At 42.2% G+C, this 25,761-nt stretch overlaps 1 protein-coding gene across 1 annotated transcript; it reads left to right on the forward strand.

Annotated features, from left to right (window-relative positions):
- Positions 1–421: 421 nt before the first annotated feature.
- GTPBP4 (GTP binding protein 4) lies at positions 422–25,761 on the forward strand. Its single transcript, XM_026682711.2, has 17 exons — positions 422–515; positions 3,761–3,931; positions 5,764–5,867; positions 6,448–6,584; positions 7,464–7,564; positions 7,957–8,049; positions 8,951–9,142; positions 9,248–9,313; positions 10,187–10,276; positions 12,499–12,609; positions 13,601–13,678; positions 14,041–14,092; positions 14,611–14,711; positions 18,158–18,355; positions 24,789–24,854; positions 25,065–25,190; positions 25,544–25,761. Exons 1-17 carry the CDS (start codon positions 468–470, stop codon positions 25,694–25,696), a joined length of 1,887 nt encoding a protein of 628 aa, XP_026538496.1. The 5' UTR covers positions 422–467; the 3' UTR covers positions 25,697–25,761.

The following is a 25,761-nucleotide window of genomic DNA, read 5'->3' on the forward strand; positions in this document are numbered from 1 at the left end:
AAACTGCAGTTCTACATCAAGCCATTTGGTGGCGCACAATCCTGTCAGTCGAAAGTTGCTTTCCACTCTGTGGTGAAAACACCCAGTCTAAGATATGTAGACGTTCTAAAAATGCAGAATCGCCATCCTGTGACAACCACGACTTTCCCGAGACGACGGAACCCGTAGGTCGCGCATTCCTTTGCGATCATGGAATGCTTGTCCTCCGCCCCCCACGAACTCTCAATATTGTCATTTTGCCTACGGCTTAGATTTGGGTCCACACGCATCTTTCCTCAAAGAAAACGTAGAACCTCGCGTTGACAACTCTTCGGCCACGTGACAGGAGGGATAAAGGAGGAATGGATGGCACAGAGCACTTCCGGTTTCAGCTCTCGCGAGAATTCCTCTTCCCCCGGAAGCCCCGTTGCCCCGTGCCACTCTCTCTTTCCGAACCAGGCCGGGCACCGGGCGATCGCGCTGCCGCCATGGCGCTCTACAACTTCAGGAAGATTATGGTGGTTCCGTCCGCGAAGGTAAGCCCCGATCTCGGATCCCTGTTGCCTGGAGACACGCGATCGCCCCGGTTCTGCTGTCTGCGGGCCCTGAGGAGCTCCACGTGTTTGTTGTCAAGGAGAGGACGGAACTCCTGGCAGGGGATCCAATGGCTTCGAAGGCGGCTTTATTAGGCGCGCCGATTTAATCCAGTCCCTTCTTAATCCAGTCGCTTCCATGAGCCCCTGCCAAGGCATCTGGGCTGGCTCCGAGGGTGGCATTGCAGGCGGGAGCATTTTCTTTTCTTCTTCCTTCCTTCCTTCTCTCCTCCCTTTTCTCCTTCCTTCTTTTACCCCTTTCTTTCTTCTCTCCTTCCTTTTCTCCTGCCTCCCTTCTTTCCTTCCTTTTCTCCTTCCTTCTTTTTCTCCTTCCTTCTCTCCTTCCTTCTCTCCTTCTCTCCTTCCTTCCTTTTTTCCTTCCTTCCTTCCTTCCTTCTCTCTTTCCTTCCTTCCTTCTTTCCTTTTCCATCCTCCCTCCCTCCTTCATTCCAACAGCACAGATGGGAGAGGCAAATGTAGTCCTCAGCTTACAACAGTTCATTCTGTGCCTGTTCAAACTTACAATGGCACTGAAAGAAAGTGGCTTATGACCATTTTTCACACTTACAACTGTTGCAGTATCCCACATGATCAAAATTCAGACAGTTGGCGACTGACTCATATTTATGAGGGTTGCAGTGTCCCAGGATCAGGGGATCAACTTTTGCTACCTTCTGATGAGCAAAGTCAATGGGGAAATCAGATTCACTTAACAACTGTGTTACTAACTTAAAAACTGCAAAACTCACTTAACAGATGTTTCACTTAGCAACATACATTTTGGGCTCAATAGGGGTCATAAATCAAGGATTACCTGCATTTAGAAAAAGGGAGGGAAGAAGGGTAAGGAGAAGGAGTAGTTTTCTGGAGAAGGGCAAGGAAAGCGAGCCAAGCAACAAAAATTCAATAGCAGAGGCAGGATAGGAAGAGTATTGATGCCTTGAGCTTTAGTATTGGAAAGGACTTGTGTGAGTACCATGGACAGCCAAAAAAAAAAAAAAAAAAGGTTCAGTGGATCACAGAGGCCAAATGATCAAAATAAAGTTATCCTACTTCAGACACATTATGCAAAGACTTAGCAGTCTGGGGAAGGCCCTAATGAAATTTGGGAAGAAAAGGGGGGACTGATCAGTAGCAAGATATATGGACTCATGCATTCATGTGATTTGAATGCACTACTTTATGGACTGTCACCGGTCCGTGGCATGCTAGAAACCGGGCCGCGCAAACAAGTGGAGAAACCAGAATCAGAAACCGCATAAACAAGCAAAGTTCCATCCACAGGATGCAGGCAGCACTCAAAACTATGCCCCCCTCTGGTCTGTGGAAAAACCTCTCTCCATAGAACCAGTCCTTGATGCTCAAAAGGTTGGAGGCCCTTGCACTGCTGGAAGACTGGGTCAGGGACAGACCATCATGCAGAAAATCTAGGTGGTTGTTAGGAGTTGAAAATGTCTTGATGGCACATAATCAAATAATCTAGAGATATTACTAAGAGCATAAAGTGAAGCAGTAGAAAAGGCATAGGAAGGAGAAAATCAGTTCAGCTGTTGTAGAGCAGGGGTGTCAAACTGGCGGCCCACGGGATGGATGCATCACCAGTAGGCCATGCCTGCTCCATCTCCACAAAGGGAAAAAAATGTCATGATATGTCACATGGCAACAACGTGACGCCGTGAGTTTGATCCCTGTGTTGTAGAGCAGTGGTCCCCAACCTTTTTTGTACCACGGACCGGTACAATCCATGGACCGATCCACGGACCGGTACCGGCATCAGCACGCACGACCAAGGCAAGGCGAGCTGAGCGACCGGCCAGCCAGCCGTCCCCCGCTTCTCCCCGCCACCTTCAACTCCTCCTTTGTACCTTCTCGCGGTCGATAGGCTTTTCGGGCTCTTTCTTAATCTCCTCCTGAGTAACGCGAGACTCCACCGCCATCGGGACAACTCTTCATTCGAAGCCACCCCCCACCCTTCAACGAAACTAAGGCGCGAGAATTCCTTCAGCACCCAAACGCCGCTTTCCAACCGACGACCGACAAGCTCACCCGGAAGCACTTTCTCAAGCGCTGTCGAAACAAGATGACGGCGCCCACTTCTTTGCGGCCCGGTACAAAATGATCCATGGGCTGGTACCGGTCCGGGGCTCGGTGGTTGGGGACCCCTGTTGTAGAGAAAATGGAAATTGCTATAAAACAAGTAGTAGATTTGAAGGGGAAGAAAAATCAGAATACTCGTATTCATGTTCTCAACAAAGGATTCCCTTGAGGTGTTAAATAATTGCAAGAAAAATGTAGAATAAGATTGCTCCTGAAATGGGAAATGAAGGAACTGGGGATAAAGCGAAATAGGATGAAATGATAAGATATTCAAAAAGTACAAATTTGGCAGATCCATTCCTGAAGACAACTTGGCTGTTAAGGAGTTCATTGAAGCTAGTAGAAGTATGGATTGTATGCACTCCAAAATTAATGGAATAAATCTATAAGGTACAGGAAAGCGATGAGGGTGAATTTTAAAAACGCAATATAATCATTGACACAATGTCATAATACTGACCTTTTTATTTCTTCAATCAAGGATAGAAATTATCCAAAGTGTATGTGTGTGTGTGCACGCATGCATAATTCTCTTTTGCATTGGGGTGCTGGAGAAGACTCTTGAGTCCTTTGATCTGCAAAAAGATCAAAGAAGTCCATCTTAAAGGAAATCAACCCTGATTGTTCTTTAGAAGGACAGATACTGAAGCTGAAGCTCAAATACTTTGGTCACCTAATAAGAAGAAAGGACTCATTGGAAAAGACTGTGATGTTGGGGAAGACTGAAGGCAAAAGGAGAAGGAGATGGCAAAGGATGAGATGGTTAATGTCATTGGCACAATGAACATGAATTTGGGCAAAATCTGGGAGATAGGAGGGCAGGGAAGGCTGGCATGCTATAGTCCATGGGGTGACAGTGTTAGATGTGAGTAAGCGACTGAACACAGCAACAACAAATGTATATGCATCAGATTCATAGTTATTATTTAGAATACCTGTTGTAATGGTTCATAGTTTTCATTTCCTGTCTCAGAGATTAGACAGGATTGGCACACACCTCTTTGGGGATGTTAATTTTTTTTTCTTACCGTTGATAAGATCTGCTGCTGCTTCTTCATTTTCATCAATTGTTATTTCTTCTTTATTTGCAGGACTTCATTGATTTAACATTGTCCAAGACCCAGCGAAAGACTCCTACAGTCATTCATAAGCATTATCAAATCCACAGAATCCGTCATTTCTACATGAGAAAAGTAAAATATACCCAACAAAATTATCACGACAGGCTTACTCAAATAATTATGGATTTCCCAAAGCTTGATGTAAGTGACTTTTCAACTGAAACTTATGTTCATTACATGTTTCTTGGAGAAAGCTTGTATACAGGTAGCCCTTGGCTTACAATAGCTTGTTTAGTAATCTTTCAAAGTTACAACGGCACTGAAAAAGGTGACTTGTGACCATTTATCACATAACCATTGCATAATCCCCATGCTCGTGATCAAAATTCAGATACTTAGCAACTGACTCATATTTATAATGGTTGCAGTGTCCTGGGGTCATGTGATCACCTTTTGTAACCTGATAAGCAAAGTCAATACAGAAGCCAGATTTACTGAACACTTGTTAAAGTGTTACTAACTTTAACAACTGCAAAAATTCATTTAACAATTGTGGTAAGAAAGGTCATAAAATGGGGCAAAACTCAACAAATGTCTCACTTAGCAACATAAATTTTAGGTTCAATTCTGGTCAAAAGTTGAGGACTGCCTGTATTTTGGAAATATGGGGACTGAAGTTGTGCTACAACATTTCTGTACTGCTGCCAAATAATTAGGAATTGAATTTAATGAGAATAAATGTTAAACTTTATGATGGGAGGGTGGGTGTAAAAATATAAACAATTCTGTATTTAGTAGTCAAATGACTTTTTTAATGGAAATATTAAAATGCTCTTATGAGTGCTATTAATTTTTCATTGTACTTACAAAGGACAGACAGTGGTTGGATTCTGGTTTCCTCTGAAAATATCACACTTTACTTGTGCTGTTCCTGGCGAAACAAATAATAATGAATTAATTTGTCATTCTTGAAACTTGTATATTATAAATCTAGATTGATTGATCTACTTTTTTAAAAAACAGATTCTGTCCATGCCATATCATAAGTTACTTTTTGAGCTTTCCCTACAGGTATCAAATTTTCCTTGGGTTCATAGAATTAGCTTTGAATTCCTTCGAATCCTGGCTATAAATCATCATGACCAAGCCCTTGAGATCTGGTTATTCTAATGGGCTTGGGGTGGGGAATTGTTATAACAAGGGTGCCTATTATACTATGTAGGAATGTTTGTCTATTACTTTGTGACACATTGATTATAATTGTCATACTGTCAACTCTGAAGTGAACCTGGCTGGGGTCATTTTGGAGGCTTCAGTATTGCCACAATGCGAAGATGGGATTGGGTGGGGGAGAATAGTTTGATGGGGGTTTTGTAGCCAACACAAAATAGTTTCCTGTGGGAACCAAGGACATTCCAACAGGTGACTGGAGAAGGAGGGGTGAAGTATCCAGGCAACCAGTTGGCACCATGATTGGACAACATGACTGACTGTTTCACTTTTTAATTAGGTGAAAACTGCAGGAACTTTCAGAGTTGGTGTTCACCAGATTGTGCCAATATGATATCTCCAACAAAACTGTTCTCTGAGGAATCTACCAGCCTCGGAGTTCTGCTTTCTATGGGACTATTACTCAGAAAGCTGACACATACTTTTATTTCTTTTGCTTTTTTATATATTGTTTTTAATCCTGGAGAAAGTTTTACTTTAAATCTCTACGGATTACAGCAGGGCCCCCCAACCCCCAGTATGTGGACTAGTACTGGGCCGTGGCATCCCAGAAACTGATCCACGCAAATAAGCCCCATCCGTGGAATGCAGGCAGCACGTGAAACGATGCCTCCTCCAGTCTGCAGGAAAATCTATCTCCACGGAACTGATCCCTGGTGCCCAAAAGATTGGGGGGACACTGGATTAGAGTGTTAATGCATACTTACACAACCTATTTAAAAGTTAAATGGAGTTATGTATATTTATTGATATGTTTTATAAAATATATTACTGATTGATTCTCTACTTTTTGTTGATTTCAGGATATTCATCCTTTTTATGCAGATTTGATGAATGTACTCTATGATAAAGATCATTACAAGCTAGCTTTGGGGCAAATAAATATTGCCAAAAATCTGATTGACAAGTAAGAGAATTTCACTATGTACATACTTATTAGGTGTTATATTTATATCCCATCTTGCTTCTGGAAGCTCACTTGATTGACATGGAGAATTCCCCAGCAAGTTTATTTTCATAGCAATAATTGTGTGCAGCCGGGAGGGAGAGAATGGCCTGAAGATACCCAGTAAATTCGGTATTCAATGGGAGATAGGCTTTGACTTTGGCCTCTTGCAGTTCCAACATTACTTAATAATGATTTGCTAATCAACGACTTGCTGACTAAAAAGTAATCCACAATCCTTGTTTACAAGCTAAGCAGTGTTTCTCTACATTAGCAATTTTTGTACATCTTAAAGTGCTAAGGTTGAGAAACACTGAGTTCAAGGGAAAAAAATGAAATTGAAGTCAAACTATGTTATGATTCACTGTGACAGATGAACTGAGTTTTAATATTCTGTTCTAGCTATATCATTCTTTGTTCCTTCTACCCCCCCCCGCCCCCACCCTAATAGTATACTATCAAGTGAAATAAAATCGTAACGAAGTTAAAACATTCTCCTAGCTAATATAATATAGATTTGATCTGTGGTTTTGTGACTCAGTGTTGCCAAAGATTACGTGCGTCTGATGAAATACGGGGATTCCCTCTATCGATGCAAACAGTTGAAACGTGCAGCCTTGGGACGGATGTGTACCATAATCAAAAGACAGAAGCAGAGCCTGGAATATTTAGAACAAGGTATGTAAAAATTACAGTTTATTTGTTAAATACATTTATTTGTCTGTCAAAGTCCCACATAAGTGAATCCGGGCAACTTAAAACATTTAAAAATTCACCAAGATCCCATCCCATCCGGCCCCCCACATGGAAGCAATAACTGCTTGATTGGCTCTCCATTTGTGGTCTCTAGACTCGCTGATGAAAATATGTTTTTAGGGCTTTTTGGAAAAGCAGCAGTGAGAGACCCAACCATGTCCTGGAATGATGTTCCATAGAGAAGAAGCCACCACCAAAAAGGCCCTTTTTCATGGTCCCACGAGATGTAGATCCCTAATCAATGGCTAGGGCCCCCTCTGTCCCCCCCTAGTGGAACCAAGAGGAAGGGTGGGGCCTCCTCCCTGTGGAACATCATCCCTGCAGAGATAAGGTCCCACATTGACACTCTTTTTCAAGGCCCTGAAGGCATGGTTCTGCCAAAAGGCCTTGATGATATGGAGACCATCAGGTGGTTTGTCCAATTGTTGTTGCTGGAGGCTGAGGAGTTATTTGCTTTTTGTGTTGAGTTTTATCCTTTCAGCTGCTCCGTGGTCCTTCAAATATGACATAGGACAACGGAATGCATTTGAGTAGGTTAATCTAATGCAGGGTCCCCAAACTGGCCATAGCTGGCCAACTCCCATAATTCTGGGAGTTGAAGTCCACAAGTCTTAAAGTTGCCAAGTTTGGAAACCTCTGATCTAACAGGCCAAGCTGCTAAAGCATAATTTAAAACCATAATGGATGACCGAATATTTAATACTGTAATGGCTAAATTCATACAATATGCTGCTACCCCAAAGTCAAACTACAATATTATGTATCTAAACAATACTTTTGTGTCCTTTTTAAAAATTTCAGTGCGCCAGCATTTATCACGATTGCCAACCATTGATCCTAACACACGAACTCTCCTGTTGTGTGGGTACCCCAATGTTGGGAAATCAAGTTTCATAAATAAGGTTTGTGGATATGCCTTCCATCAGAGTCATACTAAATTAGAATGTCATAATAAACACTGAGCAAATGCAAGTAATTTCTTAGCACTGTATCTAAAATTGCAGGCTTAGTTAAATTGGGAGTGGTCCTGTTGAGGTATCGTTTTCTACACTGTGAGAAAATATGTGTTAGTATTTGTTAATAATAGTTTTACATCTTACCTTTTTGTAAGATACAGTCTTAACAAGATGATAAGAAAATACATCTCTATTTTCCTGTCTTCAGATAAAATGTATTTTTATTTGGTGTCACCCTAACCCTAACCCATTTATTTTGTGTGTTGCCCAGGATTCTAACTGATGGGTGGGATTCAGAACAGAAATTGTTTCATAAGTGACACCCTTTTTTGTTTTAGGTAACAAGAGCTGATGTAGATGTGCAGCCATACGCATTTACCACAAAATCTCTGTTTGTGGGACACATGGATTACAAGTATTTGCGTTGGCAGGTAAAAACTACCTCTTAGTTAAATCAGTTAATTGTTCCTATTTAAGGATGTGTGTGTAGTGTGTATGTATAAACTTGAAAACTCAGGTGTTGGAATTTTTTCTCAGGCTTTAAATTATTATTACGATTTACTTATTGATTTTCATGTATTCCAGGTGGAAATTTGAAAGAGAGAGTCATAAGTATTTTTGGAGGGAGGGGACTGTTGGAACTTCAAATGGCCATTTAGTGACCAGATGTAAGTTGAGGATTACCTGAATTTGAATAGGCAGTCCTCAACTTACAAAATTTCTGTTGCTAAATGAGACATTTTTAAATTGAATTTTGTCCCATTTTGCAACCTCTTGCCACAGTCTTTAAGTGAATCTGGTTTCCCCATTGACTTTCCTTGTCGGAAGGTTGCAAAAGACGATCACGAGACTCCAGGATGCTGCAACCGATATAAATACATGGCCGGTTGCTAAGCATCCGAAACCTGATCATATAAATGTGGGGATGCTGCGAAGGTCGTAAGTGTGAAAAATATCCATAAGTCACTTTTTTCAGTGCCATTGTAGCTTCGAATAAATTCATCAAATGAATTGTAAGTTGAGAACTACGCGTATTGTAAGCCAGCATTCCCCAAACCTTTTGGGCACCAGAGACCGGTTCCATGGAAAGAGGTCTTTCCGTGGACTGGAGGGGGCGTGGTTTCGCCTGCATCCTGCGGATGGGGCTTTGCTTGTTTGCATGGTCCAATTTCTGGCCTGCTGCGGCCTGGTGCCAGCCCCCAAACCAAGGGTTGAGGACCCCTATTGTAAATCACATTGTTAATGCCCTACTTTCATTCGAGATGGTTTCTCAGATGGGGGCTCTCTATTCTGCTTTGTTTTTGTTTTTAATTTTCGTCTGTTTCATTGCAGGTCATAGATACTCCTGGTATTTTGGATCATCCTTTGGAAGAGAGAAACACCATCGAGATGCAGGCCATAACTGCACTTGCCCATCTCCGGTCTGCTGTGCTCTATGTCATGGATGTATCAGAACAGTGTGGCCATAGCTTGGAAGAACAGCTGGCACTGTTTGAGAATATTAAGCCATTGTTTGCCAACAAGGTGCCTGGGATTTTACCCCTTTATGTTTTAAAGCTTCATGTTTTGTGTTAGAAAATCCAAGATGGCTTATTCAATGTATGGTTTTCTTTCTCTGTCTTATTTTAGCCTCTAATTATTGTAGCCAATAAATGTGATGTGAAAAGGATTTCTGAACTTTCAGAAGAGAATCAGGTGAGTAGTTTTCAGAAGTAATGATTGCACAGAAAAAAGCTTTATGTCTTGGTTGGCTAGATCCTCCTCCTTCTCCTCCTCCTCCATCATCTTTTTTTTTTCTTGCTAGTGGCTTGAGTGCCTCACTCCCAAATCTTTGAGGTCTACACAAGATCTCAGAAATCTAGTGGATTGCCATGCTCTTAAGGTATCCTTAAGATATATTACATTTTTTAAAAAGCAGATATCATTTCCATTCACAATTACTATTGAAGTCTGGAAATCAATCACTCAATGTCCACCTTTGTTGCTCTAGCCACTTCATTGCAATTTTTTAAAACTTTTTATCCTCAGTTCTGGTAACAGCTCATTGATTTTTCTCATTCAGTTTATTTATTTATACCTGGCCTTTATTACTTTACGAATAATTCAAGGTGGTGAACATATCCAAAATGCTTTCCATCTCCTATTTCCCCCTCCCATTCTGTACCTTTCTCTACTGATGAGCACAGATCATCTTGCAAGCCTGAAATCTACCCACATACTGAAAGATTCATATTTTATAATGTTAGTGGAATATGAAATAACAACAGCCACTCTTAACCTTCCCTAATAATCAGTCTGTTTAGGAATGCATGTGCCAAAAGTCAATTTTTTCCTCTCTAACAAGGACATATTTTTAATTCAACTGTCATACCAAAAAGTGTGTTTATATAATAGACATAGACATACACAACTTCCTTTATACAGGTAAGTATGTGCAGTTTTGAGGTTGCTCTGTATTCCAGTGCAATCATTACATTGTGTTTCATGTGGATAAATGTATTATTTGGATACCATAGGGATGGGTGTGTGAATTAATTTTGCCAAATGCTTTCATTTATCACCTTTCAGAAAATATTTGCTGAATTAGAAGCTGATGGACTTCCTGTGATTGAGACAAGCACTATGACAGAAGAAGGTGTTATTCAGGTTAAAACTGAAGTGAGTGGATGTGTGTATACTAAATATCTACATTGGGTTCAATCATCTTCTGCTTATCCAAGGACTGTTTTGCAGCTTGTTTTAAAATATTGCATTAGAAACTGAAAACTATTTTTGTTTGATCATTGCGCTGTCATAAAATCCTCAGGTTAATTAGATGCTGGGTTTTATTTGCTTTCCCTTGTTCCAGTGTTTCGAGCAGATGCTAATGTCAGTTTTCTCTTCTGCTTGTGGTTGTTTGGGCACTATATTGTTTTTTTTAATTACCTTTATGATGTGGTTGAACTTTCCCATATCATTGTATATAATCAAAAAAGAAAACTTTTTTTTGAAAAATTAGATATCTTCTATTTGTCAATTCCTGAAACTTGCTAGCAGAAATTCATCATCAGTCTCCAGTATGGGAAATTTTTTTCTTCATCTGGTCATTAGAAAGTAGTCCTTGACTTACAACCACAATGGAGCCCAACATTTCTGTTGCTAAATGAGACAAGTGAGTTTTGCTCCATTGTACGATTTTTTTTTTGTGCTGCAGTTGTTAAGTGAATTATTGCAGTTGCTAAGTTAGTAACACGATTGTTAAGTCAATCTGGCTTCCCCATTGACTTTGGCTGTCAGAAGGTTGTGAAAGGCGACCCCAGAACATTGCAATGGTCATAAATAAATATGAGTCAGTTGCCAGGTGTCTGAATTTTGATCACGTGATCATGGGGATGCTGCAATAGTCGTAAGTGTGAAAAATGGTCATAAGTCAGTTTTTTCAGTGCTGTTGTAACTTTGAACAGTCACTAAATGAACTGTTGGAAGTTGAGGACTACCCATAGTTTTAACTTGTGGTTTGGCTGTTGCAAGGGGGACATGTGATTTCACCCTTTTTCCAAGCTCTTGCCTTACTGTTATTTTTTTTTTTTCTGGTCAGGTTCTAAATTCCTGAAGTTGAGAAATTCTCCTCCCCAAACTGAGATTGGTCTTGTCATAGAATCATGTGATACTGCAAGGAGACATTTATCCCAAATGTACTTTTTCAAGAGGCAACTGGACTTCCTTGTTTTTCTTTGAAGACATTTTGCTTCTAATCCAAGAAGCTTCTGAGAAGCTGAAGAAGCTTCTTGGATGAGAAGCGAAACGTCTTCAAAGAAATGTCAGAAAGTCCAATTGCCTCTTGAAAAAAAGCACCTTTGGGACAACCATGACCTGGATGGCTGAGAATCTCCATAGACAAGGAGCCATTTAGTTCCTCAAGTTCAATACCTTGTCCAATAGTCTGACGTAATTCTAACATGCAGGTGCCTTCCTATAACAAGTCGCCCTCAACTTACAACTGTAATTGAGCCGGCCAGTTAGTAGTTAGTAGGTTTTAACAGTTGAAAAGTGGCTCATCATATAACTTTGCAGGCTTTTTTGCAAGAGTTAATTCACCAGATGCTGCAGGTGTTTAGCAAACCCATTGGTTCCTATAGGGTGTCCTTTTCAAAAGGTGAAAGTCAAACCAGCTTTTAGGGGAAAATATATATATCATAAATTGCAGTCATATGACTGGAATGCTTCAAACAACCATAAATGTGGTCTGGTTGACAAGTGTCCAAAATGAGGTCCTGTGACTGCAGGGAGGGCTAAAACATGGGACTGGAGACTAAAACATACAGAGAATGGTTGCTGGAACTGGGTATGTCTAGTTTGATGCAAAGACGGACTAGGGGAGACATGATAGCAGTGTTCCAATATCTCAGGGGCTGCCACAAAGAAGAAGGAATCAAACTGTTCTCCAAAGCACCTGAGGGTAGGACAAGAAGCAATGAGTGGAAACTAATCAAGGAGAGAAGCAACTTAGAACTAAGGATAAATTTCCTGACAATTAGAACAATTAATCAGTGGAACAACTTGCCTCCAGAAGTTGTGAATAGTCAAACACTGGAAGTTTTTAAGAAGAGGTTGGACAATCATTTGTCTGAAGTGGTATAAGGTTTTCTGCCTAGGCAGGGGGTTGGACTAGAAGACCTCCAAGGTCTCTTCAAACTCTTATTCTATTCTACTCATTCCTCACTGTTGGACTAGCTATTTGTCTCTTTAGAACTGGGTTGGGAGAGGGTTTCCACTGTTAATTCTGAATGATCGCTTATGCCCCTGGTTATAACTTGAGGATTGTCTGGATGTCTGGGTCAGTGTTAATGCTTTGCCTAGGTTCAATATTTCTTGAATTAATATTTTGCCATTATTTTCAGGCTTGTGACAGATTGTTGGCCCATCGCGTTGGCACCAAAATGAAAGGAAACAAAGTGAATGATGTACTGAACAGGCTACATTTAGCTCTTCCAACAAAAAGGGACAACAAGGTGCGTGTGTGTGAGGGGGGGGGGGGGGGGTTGTATCTCATTGCCTCTGTTGCAAACATATGGATCCACTAGCTTTTTCAAGTTTGTGTCCTCCAGATATATTCAGACCACATCTGGAAGAATTTCCTGCAAGAGCTTCCAGTTACATACATATGAAAGGCATTAGGATGGATGGATTTTTATTGCAGTGAGAAAAAAAAAAATAACAGTGAAGATTTGTCAGTTTACAGACTGAAAGAAAAGGAGGAGGATGCTGTCCTGCTCAGTAACCTAGTACAGCGGTCTTTAAACTTTCTTGCTCTGTGGTCACCGTGTGTGTGTGTGTGTGTGTAGAGAATGCCCACCTCTTGGGCTAATAGAGTTTCTTGTGCTCTCCTGCTACTTGTGAGGTCAGGTTCCCAATGGGCCTTGGGGTTGGGAATCCATGAACCTGCTATATATCGTGTTTCCCCGGAAATAAGACCGTATCTTATATATTTTTTGCCACCAAAAAAGGCACCAGGTCTTATTTTGGGGGGATGCCATTCACTAACTAACCTCACTTGCATGCGTCGCCCCTAGCCTCCTTTTTGCTGTCAGAAGCCTTCAGGAACTTTCCTGAAGACCTTTGCAGCCAATAACAGAACTCCGGATCGATCTGGGGCTCTGTTATCAGCTACAGAGGCCTTCAGGAAAGCCTTTCTGATGGCTGCAGAAAAAAATGGGCTGGCAAGGTAGGTGTTGGGGTGTGCGAGGCTTGGCTACAACTGTCCGAAGGTAAGTAACAGGGCAGCTCCATCCCACCACCCCTATCCTAGCTTAACTTTTACTCATGCACTCTGGAGTGGGTGAGGTCTTAATTAGGGCTTATTTTGAGAGTAGGGCTTATATTGGGCGCATGTGTAAAAATCAAGCTAGGTCTTATTTTCAGGATAGGTCATATTTTCGGGGAAGCAGGTTATATAAAAAGGAATTTCTTCAGTTCACTTTGGGTTTCATTCCTGCCTCTTAGGAAAGGCCCCCTTTTATTCCGGAAGGAGCCTTGATGCGCAAGAAGCACATGGAAGTTGATGGCCCAAAAAAGAAATTGGTAAATATTTTACAAAAGATTTCCACATTTTAGGGGTATAAAAGAATAATTTATTTTATGTTGCACCTCTATTATTTTTATAAATAACTCAAGGCAGTGAAATATCTAACATCTCCTTCATCCTTCTGTTTCTCCCACAACAGCAGCCCTGTGAGATAAGTTGGGTTGAGAGAGAGAGAATGGCTGGCTCAAAGCCATCCAGCCTTAGGCTTCCATGCCTAAGGCAGGACTAGAACTCACAATCTCCCAGTTACTAGCCTGATGCCATAACCACTAAACGAATCTACCTCTTTGTGCAACCTTTTTTGTGGTGTTGTGAAATTTATAAGAAACTCTTAACTAATGATATATCTTTGCTGCAGGAGAAAGACTTGGAAATGGAAATGGGGGATGACTATATATTGGATCTTAAGAGTAAGTCTCAAGCTATCTTTTTGTTTAGGAATGCAATTAGATTCAGCTGCACTCTTACATAGCAAGTCGCTCTGTCAGATTATTCTCTTTTTTTGTAAACAGCTAAAGCAGAAACAAATTAGAAAACCACCCAGGGTATGATTAGCCTCATAATTTCTAGGCCTATATTTTTTTCCTGTTGTTGGTAAGATCCATTCCCTTTTTCATATTCTCTTAGGAATGGGTACCAGGTTATAAGTAGGAATTTCTCCTGATTAGTGGAGAACGTAGACCATATATATATATGGATATAGTTCAAATCTATACTTTTATCTAATTTTGATATACTTCAGAATTTAAGGAATGTTGTCGGTTGAAACAAACAAGTTTAAGAGCTCCATTATGTGTAACTTACTACCAGCATGTAATTTATTATTTTAGGGTGGCTTTTTCTTATTAATAAAGCTATCAACTGAATAAAATTGCAGGAGTTTTAGAATTGCACAAATAAAACTCCTTCATCTCCCCTCCTGCTTTAGAATATTGGGATCTGATGAATCCATCTGAAAAATACGATGTAGTACCTGAGATTTGGGAAGGTCATAACATAGCTGATTATATTGACCCAGACATCATGATGGTAAGTATTAAACTACCGTTGGTATACTAGATGGGAAAATATACATGTTCTCATATTAATTATATACTTTATATCAGTGGCCCCCAACCTTTTTTGTGCCACGGCCCGGTACCGGCATCACAAAATGATCCGCGGCCCGGTACCGGCATCAGCACGCATGACAAGGCAAGGCGAGCCAAGCGACCGGCCAGCCAGCCGTCCCCCGCTTCTCCCCGCCACCTTCAACTCCTCCTTTGTACCTTTTTTGTGCTTTTTTTGTGCTTTCTTAATCTCCTCCGCCATCGGGATGGCTCTTCGTTCAAAGCCGCCCCCCCTTCAATGAAACTAAGGCGGGAGGATTCCTTCAGGACCCAAACGCCGCTTTCCAACCGGAAAAGCTCACCCGGAAGCACTTTCTCGTCGAAACAGGCATGATATTCCCCTCTGAAAAAAAAATCGGGGCCGGCCAAAAGAGACCCCGCACCGCGCGCCAAGAAATCGCACACACAACACCAACACTACACACCCTTCCTTTCCAGCCGGTCAGGTGTGGATCAGCTCCGGAGCTGGGCAGCCGCTTCCCTGGTGGCGGGGCCGAGGCCGCCGCCCGGGGAGCGCACGCTGCTTTCCCTCGCCAGGGCCGTGCGGTGGCGTGTTGCCCTGTGCCGCATGGCCCCCGCCTGGCAGCGCGCTTCTCGGCACGAGGCAGCCAGTTTGCCCAAGGAGCCCGGCCGGCCAGGCGAGGGGAAGGCAGCGAGGGTCCTGCCAGGCTGGGGTGGAAAACTTGCTTGGCAAGGGGCTGGGGAAGCCTGCGAGCGGAGGACCAAGCGCGCTGGGAGGCAGAGATTCGTCCGAGGCTGTCAGACGGAGAGACGGCTGGTCTGTGGCTGCCCAGCTCCCTTTTCCTGCCGCTCAGTGGCCTCCGCTTGCACCGCCCGGGCTCCGCTCAGGCGTCTGGCTGGGGCTGTCAGGAGTTGCTACTGCCGGCACGGCTCCAGTCCCGTGTTGCCTCGGGAAGGGAAAGGCAAAACCGGGAGCCGCTGCGTCTGAGCCTCCGGTGCCGCTGCTGCCATTGCAAAGCGCCGCTGCTGCTCTTCCTTTTTGCCTTTTCCTTCCCGAGGCAACGCGGGACTGGAGCCGCGTGGAGCCGTGCCAGGCAGTAGCAACTCCTGACTCGGGGCCTCTGAGGGGAGGGGAAGGAAGAGAAGAAAGGGGGGAAGGGGGCGGGGCTGATTCCCCCAAAAATTGGAATTCGAAGAATATCATGTCTGTCGAAACAAGATGGCGGCGCCCAGAAAACCGGCAGCCCAGTAGAAAATGATCCACGGACGGTGCCGGTCCGGGGCCCGGTGGTTGGGGACCCCTGCTTTATATGCACAATTTTCTTATTTTTCTTTATCTTGTACAAATATTTTCAAATACAAAATTTTGTCTTTCCAGTTCTGCTTTATACCCAAAATGCATTGCACAATCACTGTGGGACAGTTATGAGCTCAAACTAGTATAGGTAGTCCACTTACAACAGTTCATTTAGTGACTGTTCAAAGTTACGACGACACTGGAAAATGTGATTTATGACCATTTCTCACACTTACTACCATTGCAGCATCTCCATGGTCATGTAATCAAAATTCAGAGGCTTGGCAACTGACTCCTATTTATTACAGTTAGTGTCTCTGAGTCATGTGATCCCCTTTTGTCATCTTCTGACAAACAAAGTCAGTGGGGAAGCCAGATTCACTTACCAACCATGTTACTAACTTAACTGCAGTGATTCACTTAACAATTGTGGCAAGAAATGTCATAAAATGGGGCAATGTGCATTTAATACATTTTTCGCTTATCATCATAAATTTTGGGCCCAATTGTGGTTGTATGTTCAAACAGCTATACCATTTAATCTAGGCCAAAGTCATATTTTAAGTTTTTATTGCTATATAGAGCAGGGGTCGCCAGCCTTTTGGACCTCAGGGACCACCAAACTCATAATTTTAAATCCCATGGACCACTAATATAAATAAAAAAAAGGACCTTGGAATACTCACCTCTAATGATCTAAGTGCTAGAGCCCACTGCAACTACATAGCCAAAAAGGCATTAAGAGTTGTTAACCTAATCCTACGTAGCTTTTTCTCTGGTAATATCACACTACTAACCAGAGCATACAAAACATTTGCTAGACCAATACTTGAATACAGTTCATCAGTCTGGAACCCACATTACGTATCTGATATTAGCACAATTGAGAAAGTCCAGAAATATTTCACAAGAAGAGTTCTCCACTCCTCTACTCGTTGTAGAATACCTTATGCCACCAGACTTGAAATTCTAGAACTAGAAAACCTTGAATTACGCCGTCTTCGGTCTGATTTAAGCATGGTATATAAAATCATACATTGCAATGTCCTACCTGTCAATGAATACTTCAGTTTCAACCATAACAACACAAGAGCACACAATAGATACAAACTCAAAGTTAACCGCACCAAACTTGATTGCAGGAAATACGACTTCAGCAATAGAGTGGTCAATGTCTGGAATACTCTACCCGACTCTGTAGTTTCTTCCCCAAACCCCAAAACTTTAACCTTAGACTGTCTACTATTGACCTCACCCCTTTCCTAAGAGGTCTGTAGGGGTCGTGCATAAGCGCACCAACGTGCCTACCGTCCCTGTCCTATTGTTTCTCTTATTCTTCTTTTATTTTTCTTATATGTACCCATTTCATGTATTCACAACTATGTATACACTTATACTTATTATCTTGTAAACATTTGGCAAATCAAATAAATAAAAATAAATAAATAAATAATAATAATAATACTAATATGAATTTTGACTGATGGTGGCTTGCTGACGTTGGTGGGAAAGTCAGTCCCATATTCCAGAGCTGCAGTAGTCACAGGACTGGCCCTTTGGTCATCCCAGAGTAGTTCCTCCAACCCATGGCAGGCTGGTGCACCCGGGTGGAGGAGCAGCTGCTCCGGGATGACCAAAGGGCCAGTCCTGTGACTACTGCAGCTCTGGAATATGGCACCAATTTTCCCACCAACGTCAGCAAGCCACCCTGGGGTGGATTTCCTTCCTCCACCATTGGTCTTACCTTCCAGTTCCAGCATGTTTGCCTCTACTCAAGGTAAGATTTGCGCTCGGCCGAAGGGTGAGGGCCCGTGGGTAGGCAGGCCATGTGGGCGGTGCAGCCTTGTATTTCCGGGCAGCCTGGATTAATTGCTTTGTGGGGGACATTTCTCTGCAGACCACCAAAATTTTCTCGCAGACCATCAGTGGTCCCCTGTCCACTGGTTGGCGACCACTGATATAGACAGTCTTTCTATGTGAAATAAAACCCCATTGGCTTTCTAACTTGGCACAGGAAGAGAGCATTAGTGTGAATTGTCTGAAGGGTGTATAAGAAAATACATTAATAGAAATCAATTTCTAATCTATTGAGTGTGGCGTTTTTTTAGAAATTGGAACAACTGGAGAAAGAAGAAGAGCTAAAGGAAATAGCTGGAGAATATGATAGTGATTCAGAAAGCGAAGATGAGGAAATGATGGGAATTAGGCAGTTGGCACAACAAATTCGTGAGAAGAAGAAAATGAAGATCCTGGAATCAAAGGAGAAGGACATACATGGGCCCAGAATGCCTAGAACAGCTAAAAAGGCAAGTATAAAAAATATTTGGGTGAGAATTTGGTGGGATGTGAGCACATGTGTCATGGGCAGAAGGAAGTTGGACTGGGAAAGAAATAAGGTACTCCAGCAGATACAGGTAGACCTCGACTTAAAACTGTTCATTTAGTGGCCATTCAAAGTTACAACAGCACTGAAAATAGTGACTCATGACCATTCTTCACATTTATGACCTTTGCAGTATCCCAACGGTGACTTGATTTACATTCAGATGCTTGACAACTGGCTCACATTTATGACGGTTGCAATGTTCAGGAGCCATTTTGCGACCACCTGATAAGCAAAATCAATGGAAAACCCAGATTCATTGAACAATCAATTACTAATTTAACAACTGCAGTGATTCACTTAACAAATGTGGCAAGAAAACTTGTAAAATGGGACAAAGTTCACTTAACAAATTTTTCACTTAACATAAATTTTGGTCTCAATTGTGGTCGTAAGTTGAGGATTATCTGTACCTTAAGAGTGATCAGGTAGTCCTCAAGTTACCACCGTTTTACTGATTTTACAACCTTTTATGTGCAGTGGTCATTAACTGAGTAACACTTAAGCGAACTCACTGTTCGCTATGGTGAGGTTTTACAAAAAAATGGACGTAAGTGCTAGTTTGGAGGGGTGGGGAAGGTCATAAAATAGTTACATGATCATGGAACACTGCAAACAGTTTGAAACGTGACCATGTTGCTGAGTTTGGTCACGTGACTGAAACTTGAATTTAGGTCATAAATCTCTTTTGCCAAATGTAAGTCAAGGACTACGCTAGAAGGGAAGAAAGACTGGAAGACTTTTCAATGGCATTTTCAGCTGTGGTTTGTTTTAAAAAGTACAGATTTACTTGGTTTGCCTGGGCAGCGAGCAAGGCAAAAAAATAGAAGGAACCTCATGCTGAAGGAAATCAATATGGGTAGTGCTTGACTTAAAACAATTTGTCCAGTGGCTGCAGTTACAACAGCACTGAAAAGGGAGCGATTTTGACATGACGGTTGCAGCATCCACATAGTCACGTGATCAAAATTCAGGTGCTTCGTAACGGGCAAATATTTATGATCGTTGCCCTGTCTTGAGGGGTCAAGGATCACCATTGGCAACCTTTCCAGCCAGCTTCTGACAAGCAACCGGGGAAGCTAGGTTTGCTTAATGACTGCATGATTCACTTAACAACAGAGGTAATTCACTTAACACTATGTTAAAGAGGGTCGTAGAGTGGGGGCACTACTCACTTAACATCTGCCTTGCCTAACAATGGAAATTTTGGGCTCAATTATGTTAGTAAGTTGAGGACTTTTGGTATGGTTATAATAAATCTGCCTTTCCCAAAGTATCATTTGTATTGCTTTCGTTGTTCACTTGCTTTCATTTTGGTGTTTGGGTTTTTAAAGGAGGTGTGTACATTAAAATTAGACTAAAGCAGAGGTCAGCAATTGCAGGTCCGCAGAGCACTGGTGGTCCGCAGTGCACCCTGGTGGAGGTGGTGCTCTGGGATGACCAATGGGCCAGTCCTGTGATTAGAGTTCTGGAATATGGGACCGGCCAGGCACCTCATGGTGGGGTTGGAAATCTCCGCCACAGAGGGAGGTATCTGTAACTTGCAGGTGGTACAACGTGCAAGGAGTAGCGCAACCCTCACCGGCTGGAACAAAATAATAGTGCTGTTGCGGAAAAGGTGGTGCTGGCGCAGGCAGGTCAAAGCAACTGGTGTTGGCAACCCGGGGTTCTTTCGTCCCCCTGCTGTTGCTTTCTGTTGGTTGAACCCACCGCTGGCTCTGCCCCTCACCATCCCCACCCAGTCACTTCACCTGGCCTGAGAATGGAAAGGTGGGGTTGGAGATTCACTCCATATTCCAGAGCAAGAGCGAAGTTTCATCTCTTGCTGGGTCTCGTGGGCATTTCTTTCGGCTGATGTTGGTGCTGCGCGACTGGGAGACGTGCAACTTCCTCTCTGCCCCAAGACGCTGGCTGGCCCGGCTAGAAGAGAGAGAGAGAGAGAGAAGAGAGAGAGAGAAGAGAGAGAGAGAGAGAGGAGAGAGAGAGAGAGAGAGGGAAGACAGAGGGAGATGAGAGATCCCGCTGTTTTGTTTTCTGTGGGAAACTGGTCCAAATGGCTCTGAGTGTTTAAGGTTACAGAAACAGGTGGCCAAGCTAAGTACCTGAAGGACCCCATCCCGTCACTGGGATTCCAGGCACTTCAGCGAACTGCGCACTGGATTCATATTAGTGGTCCACAGGATTTAAAATTATGAATTTAGTGATCCCTGAGGTCCAAAAGGTTGGTGACCCCTGGACTAAAGGGTTGGCAAAAGGTTTAGGATCCCCTGGGATAGAGTAATGTATGGATCAGATTGGGTCATTATATTTATTGATTACCATCCCCATTTAAAACATTTAGAAATCCATGAGTCACAGAATCAATCTCCTAACAATTAATAAGTACCTCAAACGAGACATTCAAGGCCCTGCTATTCTTTCCCATGGTAATAATAATTGATTAAACTTTTCTATTGCCTGACTCAAATCACTGCAGGCAGATCACAACAATCAAATCAATGACAATAAAATCAATATAAGATAGCAAGTGAACGAAGTGAAGGGGTCTCGCTCTACCTTGTCTCTGGCCTGGGTGAGGAGCCAGGTTTTCAGCACTTTTCTGAACCATGGCAGGGAGGAGATTCAGATCTTATTCTGGAGGGTAGCCCCAAGAGATGTCACTGTTGAATCCAGTGACTTTGACATGTTTCAGAGTTGACACGCCCATGTTTATGCCGTTCCTTACAACTGTTCTTGAAAGCATTAGCTTTGAATAGCACTATAGCAATAGCACTTAGGCTTATCTACCACTTCACAGAGCTTTACAGCCAGTGGTGGTATTCGCCCGGTTCTGGAGAGCCAGTAGCGGCAATGAGCAGTGGAGACAGGTTCTCTTCACTGCTCTGTGTTTGGCCCACCTGCCCGCCTGGGCTCCCATACTTTTGTGGCCAGAATTCAAAGTGCAGCTGTTTTGCGCAGTACAGAATAGCGCCACATGGAAGCTGAAACAGCAACCGGCATCATGCTGGCTTGTAGGAGGCGAGTTAGAATGATTTTGTATACCCTTCAGAGCCTCTAAAAATCGTGTGAAAGCACACACTCCCCTTCTGGCAGGATTTTTAGAGGCTCCAGAGGCTGCGCAAGAGCACAGACCACACAAGAACGCGTCCCAGTCTAATATGACCTCTCCAGTGTCCCAAAATCATGAAAGAATGATTTCAATGAGTCATGGTGGTTAGAGTGCAGTACTGCAGGCTACTTCTGCTGACTGCCGGCTGCCTGCAATCTGGCAGATCGAATCTCCCCAGGCCGAAGGGACTCAACCTTCCATCCTTCTGAGGTGGGTAACATGAGGACCCAGATTGCGGGGGCAATAGGCAGATTCTGTAAACCACTTAGAGAGGGCTGTAAACAGTGGTGGTATTCAAATAAAGTTGCCACCGGTTTGGTGGGAATGGCTTTGCGTGCATGTGCGCACCAAATGGGCACTTTGCGCAGGCGCAGAGGCATTCTCCAAAGCTGCTTGAAGGATAGAGGTTTATTTTGACCCAGAGCAGCCTTCAGTAGGCTGCAGGAACATGTCAGCAGAACGAAAACACCCCCTGAAGGCAAGTAATCTTCAGCAGATTCTGGAGAGCCTTCGACCTGGAGGGCAATCACACCAAAGTCACAACAGCAGTGAAAAAGTGACTTATGACCTCTTTTCACACTTGTAGCCGTTACAACCTTCCCATAGTCAACTGGCATATATAGGTAGTAGTCTCCAACTTACGACCACAATTGAGCCCAAGATTTCTGTTGCTATGCGAGATAGCCGTTAAATGAGCTTGTCCCATATTATGACCTATCTTTTCCCCAGTTGTTGAGTGAATCTGGCTTTCCCATTTGACTTTGCTGGTCTGAAGATTGCAAAAAGGTGATCATGACCTGAGGACACTGCAGCGGTCGTAAAGATGAACCAGTTGCCAAGCGGCTGAATTTTGATCACATGACCACAGGGATACCACAAACGGTCGTTAAGTGTGGAAAAAGATCATAAGTCACTTTTTAAAATGACTTCAGTTGTAACTTTGAATGGTCCCTAAATGAACTATTGAAAGTTGAGGGCTATCTGTATTTATGACAGTTGCACTGTCCTGTAGATCATGTAATCATCATTTGTGACTTTTTCCAGCCAGCAAAGTCAATGTGGTAAGCCAGATTTGCTTAATGACTGATTCAATTAACAATTGCAGTGATTCACTTTACTATGGCAAGGAAGGCCATAGTGTAGTGATTCACATAAAATTCACATAGCTACTGTCTTGCCTAGCAACAGGAATTTTGTACTCAGTTGTGGTTGTAAGTTGAGTCCATATAACTCCAGTGCATTTAAGTGACCACAATCTGCTATCTAAGCAATTAGATAGGGAGTGTTTTAAATACATCATTACTTTATCCAGTTTCCCCTAAAGATTAAGCTGATTAGAGATTTCAATAGGAAGACCACAATATCTGGAGGCCTATAAATTAGGAAAGGTAAACATAAACCACAATTCTTCTCCATCTCAAACACAGTTACCCAAATTCTTCTGCATTTCAAACATAGTTACATCCTATTTTTGAGTTCTTTGCAAAGTTAAGAATCTTGTTAACTAAAAATACAGCAAATGTAGAACAACCTCCTACGTTTGCTGTCTTTTTTATCAATAAAATCCTCAATTTTGCAAAGAATTGAAGAATACGTTACAAACCATGTTTATTCATTCATTTTTATCTTTATTTTTACAAATAACTAAAGGCAGCAAACAAATCCAACCTACCTTCTTCCTCCTATTTTCCTCACCATAACCTGTGAGTTGGGCTGAGAAGAATGACTGGCCCAAAGTCAGCTAGTTGGCTTTCCTGGCTAAATCAGGGCTCTTGAACTCATGAAGAACTGAAGAAGCTTCTTGGATGAGAAGTGAAACATTTTTAAGGAAAAAAAACCCAAGAAAGCCCAGTTGCCTTCAGGAAAAGCATCTTTGTGACTAGAGGCCATGAGTTCAAGCCCTACTTTAGCTAGGAAAGGCAGCTGGGTGACTTTGGGCCAGTCACTTCCTGTCAGCTTACCTCACCTCAAAGGGGTTGTTGTTGTGAGAAAAATAGGAGGAAAGTGTGTTCCATCTTTTTGGGATACAAGTGAATGAATAAATAGAACACCCTCCTACATATGCTGTCTTTTTTTTAAGTAGCAGAATTCTTAATTTTGCCAAGAATTCAAATGTAGGCAATATAACCATGTTTGAAGTGGAGAAGAATTGTGGTTTACATTTATTTCCCTAATTTGCAGGCTTGCACATATGGTAATCTTCTTTATGAAATCTCTAACCAGTTTAACCTTTAGGAAAAACTATGTTTTCTTGGTTTTTGTCCTGGAAATGTGCACAAAAAGAACTGAAAAGTACACAAAAAGCACTGAAGAACTTTCAGTATAGAAGAAGTGGAAGGGGCCTTGGAGGTCTTCTAGTCTAACCCCTTGCTCAGGCAGGAAACCCTAAACCATTTCAGACAAAATGTTGTCCAAAAGGTTTTCAAGGAAACAAAAACAAGTTACCTTTTGTCCAGTTGCCTTTTGAAAAAGCCACCTTTGAGAGAAACATGACTTGGATGACTGAGAATCTAGTCATGATGGTGGTCTCTTGCTTTCTAGCCTGGTGCCTTAACCACTACACCAAATTTACTCTCAGCTTGCAAAATTTGTTGTGGTGGGATGCATTGTGTGATTTCCATGCTACAGTTCAAAGAATAGTCATTTGTCCACCTTTGCCTGCTGTCTGTATACCCACTTTTAATTGGTAAAATTTCAAATCCACTGAGACAGCCTTTTCCAGTTGTGGAATAGCAAAAGAGCATTGGAGCTGTTGATTTCTCATCTCAAACAGCTGTGCTGCTTTGAGCTCTGCTCTCCTTTGTTTTTGGGAAGTTTAGGGCTGTTCCCTAGATTCCTTATCTAGAAGATTCTAATTGTAGGAACCATTGAGCATGAGAAGACAGAATGCCTGAAAATTAGCTAGCACCAGGGGTATAGTGCTCTTCCCCTTTAAGACCTTACCTTAGCCAGCCCACCTGCCCACTCATGAGCAGCTATAAAAGCAGAGCAGCAAAGAGGTTGCCTGTGGTGGAGTTAGTTTATGAAGTGAAGGTATTTTTATGTGGGTGGGTGGGTGGGATAGTGGTTTGTTACCCTTAGTGGAAGTAAAGCCACTGGAAGAGATCTTGGGCTACTAGACAGAAATGCTGTCCTTTAGCTGGAGGGCTTACAACTTGTAGTCTAGTAGTAGACCTGGGAAAGTTCATGAGAAGAAACTGAGGAACTACTAACCTCTGCTTTTTTTTTTTTTTACTTCTGGCTTTAGATTCAACAGAAGACCCTTGAACAAGAGATGACAAATCTGGGATTTGTCCTAATTGGCAACAGTGAGGTAAAATTTTTTTTTTTTTGCTTATTCCCCCCTTCTGTATCATTGCTACACCTGTAATTAAACAATGTTTATGAAGAGTTTACTTTTTGTAGGTTCTTGGCTGATACAAGAATCTATGTTAATGGAAACTAGGTTGCAGCAGAGCCTCTGATTAACTTAAGGTTTCCAATTTGGTTATCTGTAAATATTCAAGCACATTATTTAATCCAGGGAAGAAGATCACGCAGTGTCACCCGTAAACGTAAGCGAGAAGATTCTGAAGCACGTGCAACAATGCCAGTAAGTCGCAATGGCTCTCGTCCCCCTCGTGATGTCTCTGGTCTTCGTGATGCTAAGGTATATCTCAGTATTATAAAATTATCAGTTTATTCAGATTATCCAAGTGCATATTTTGTGCTATAGTAATTAGCAATTAGAATTTGTTACTATATGACCTAATGAATTTATGCAGTCACTTTTGTAACATTTTAATATCCAATTTCTATTTTGAGGTCATTGGTCCCCCCCAGATATAAAAATATATTCACTATCAGCCAGGCTATCTATAATGTGCATTTTCAGCTTTGAATTAAGTTTTTTTTTTTTTTCATGGAAACTGAAGTTCAACACATGGAGCAATATGTGGCCATGTAATATTTAAATTCATGTGTGGTATGTGCACCTTTTCACTTGCATGTTATTTTTTATAGATGGTGAAAAAAGCAAAAATTATGATGAAGAATGCTCAGAAGGTAATGAATCAGATGGGCAAGAAAGGCGAGGCGGATAGAGCTGTGTTTGACCTGAAGCCCAAACACCTGTTTTCTGGGAAGAGAAAAGCTGGTTCCACCTCCCGAAGATAGAGCAAAAAATAAATAAAATAAAGATTCCTATGTTGACACAAATAAATACATTGCAAGCATTGAAA

The sequence above is a fragment of the Notechis scutatus genome, chromosome Z (genome assembly GCF_049901735.1).
Source record: "Notechis scutatus isolate UNSWTSFEM ecotype Mainland chromosome Z, rNotScu1.2, whole genome shotgun sequence".
Classification (NCBI taxonomy): domain Eukaryota; kingdom Metazoa; phylum Chordata; class Lepidosauria; order Squamata; family Elapidae; genus Notechis; species Notechis scutatus.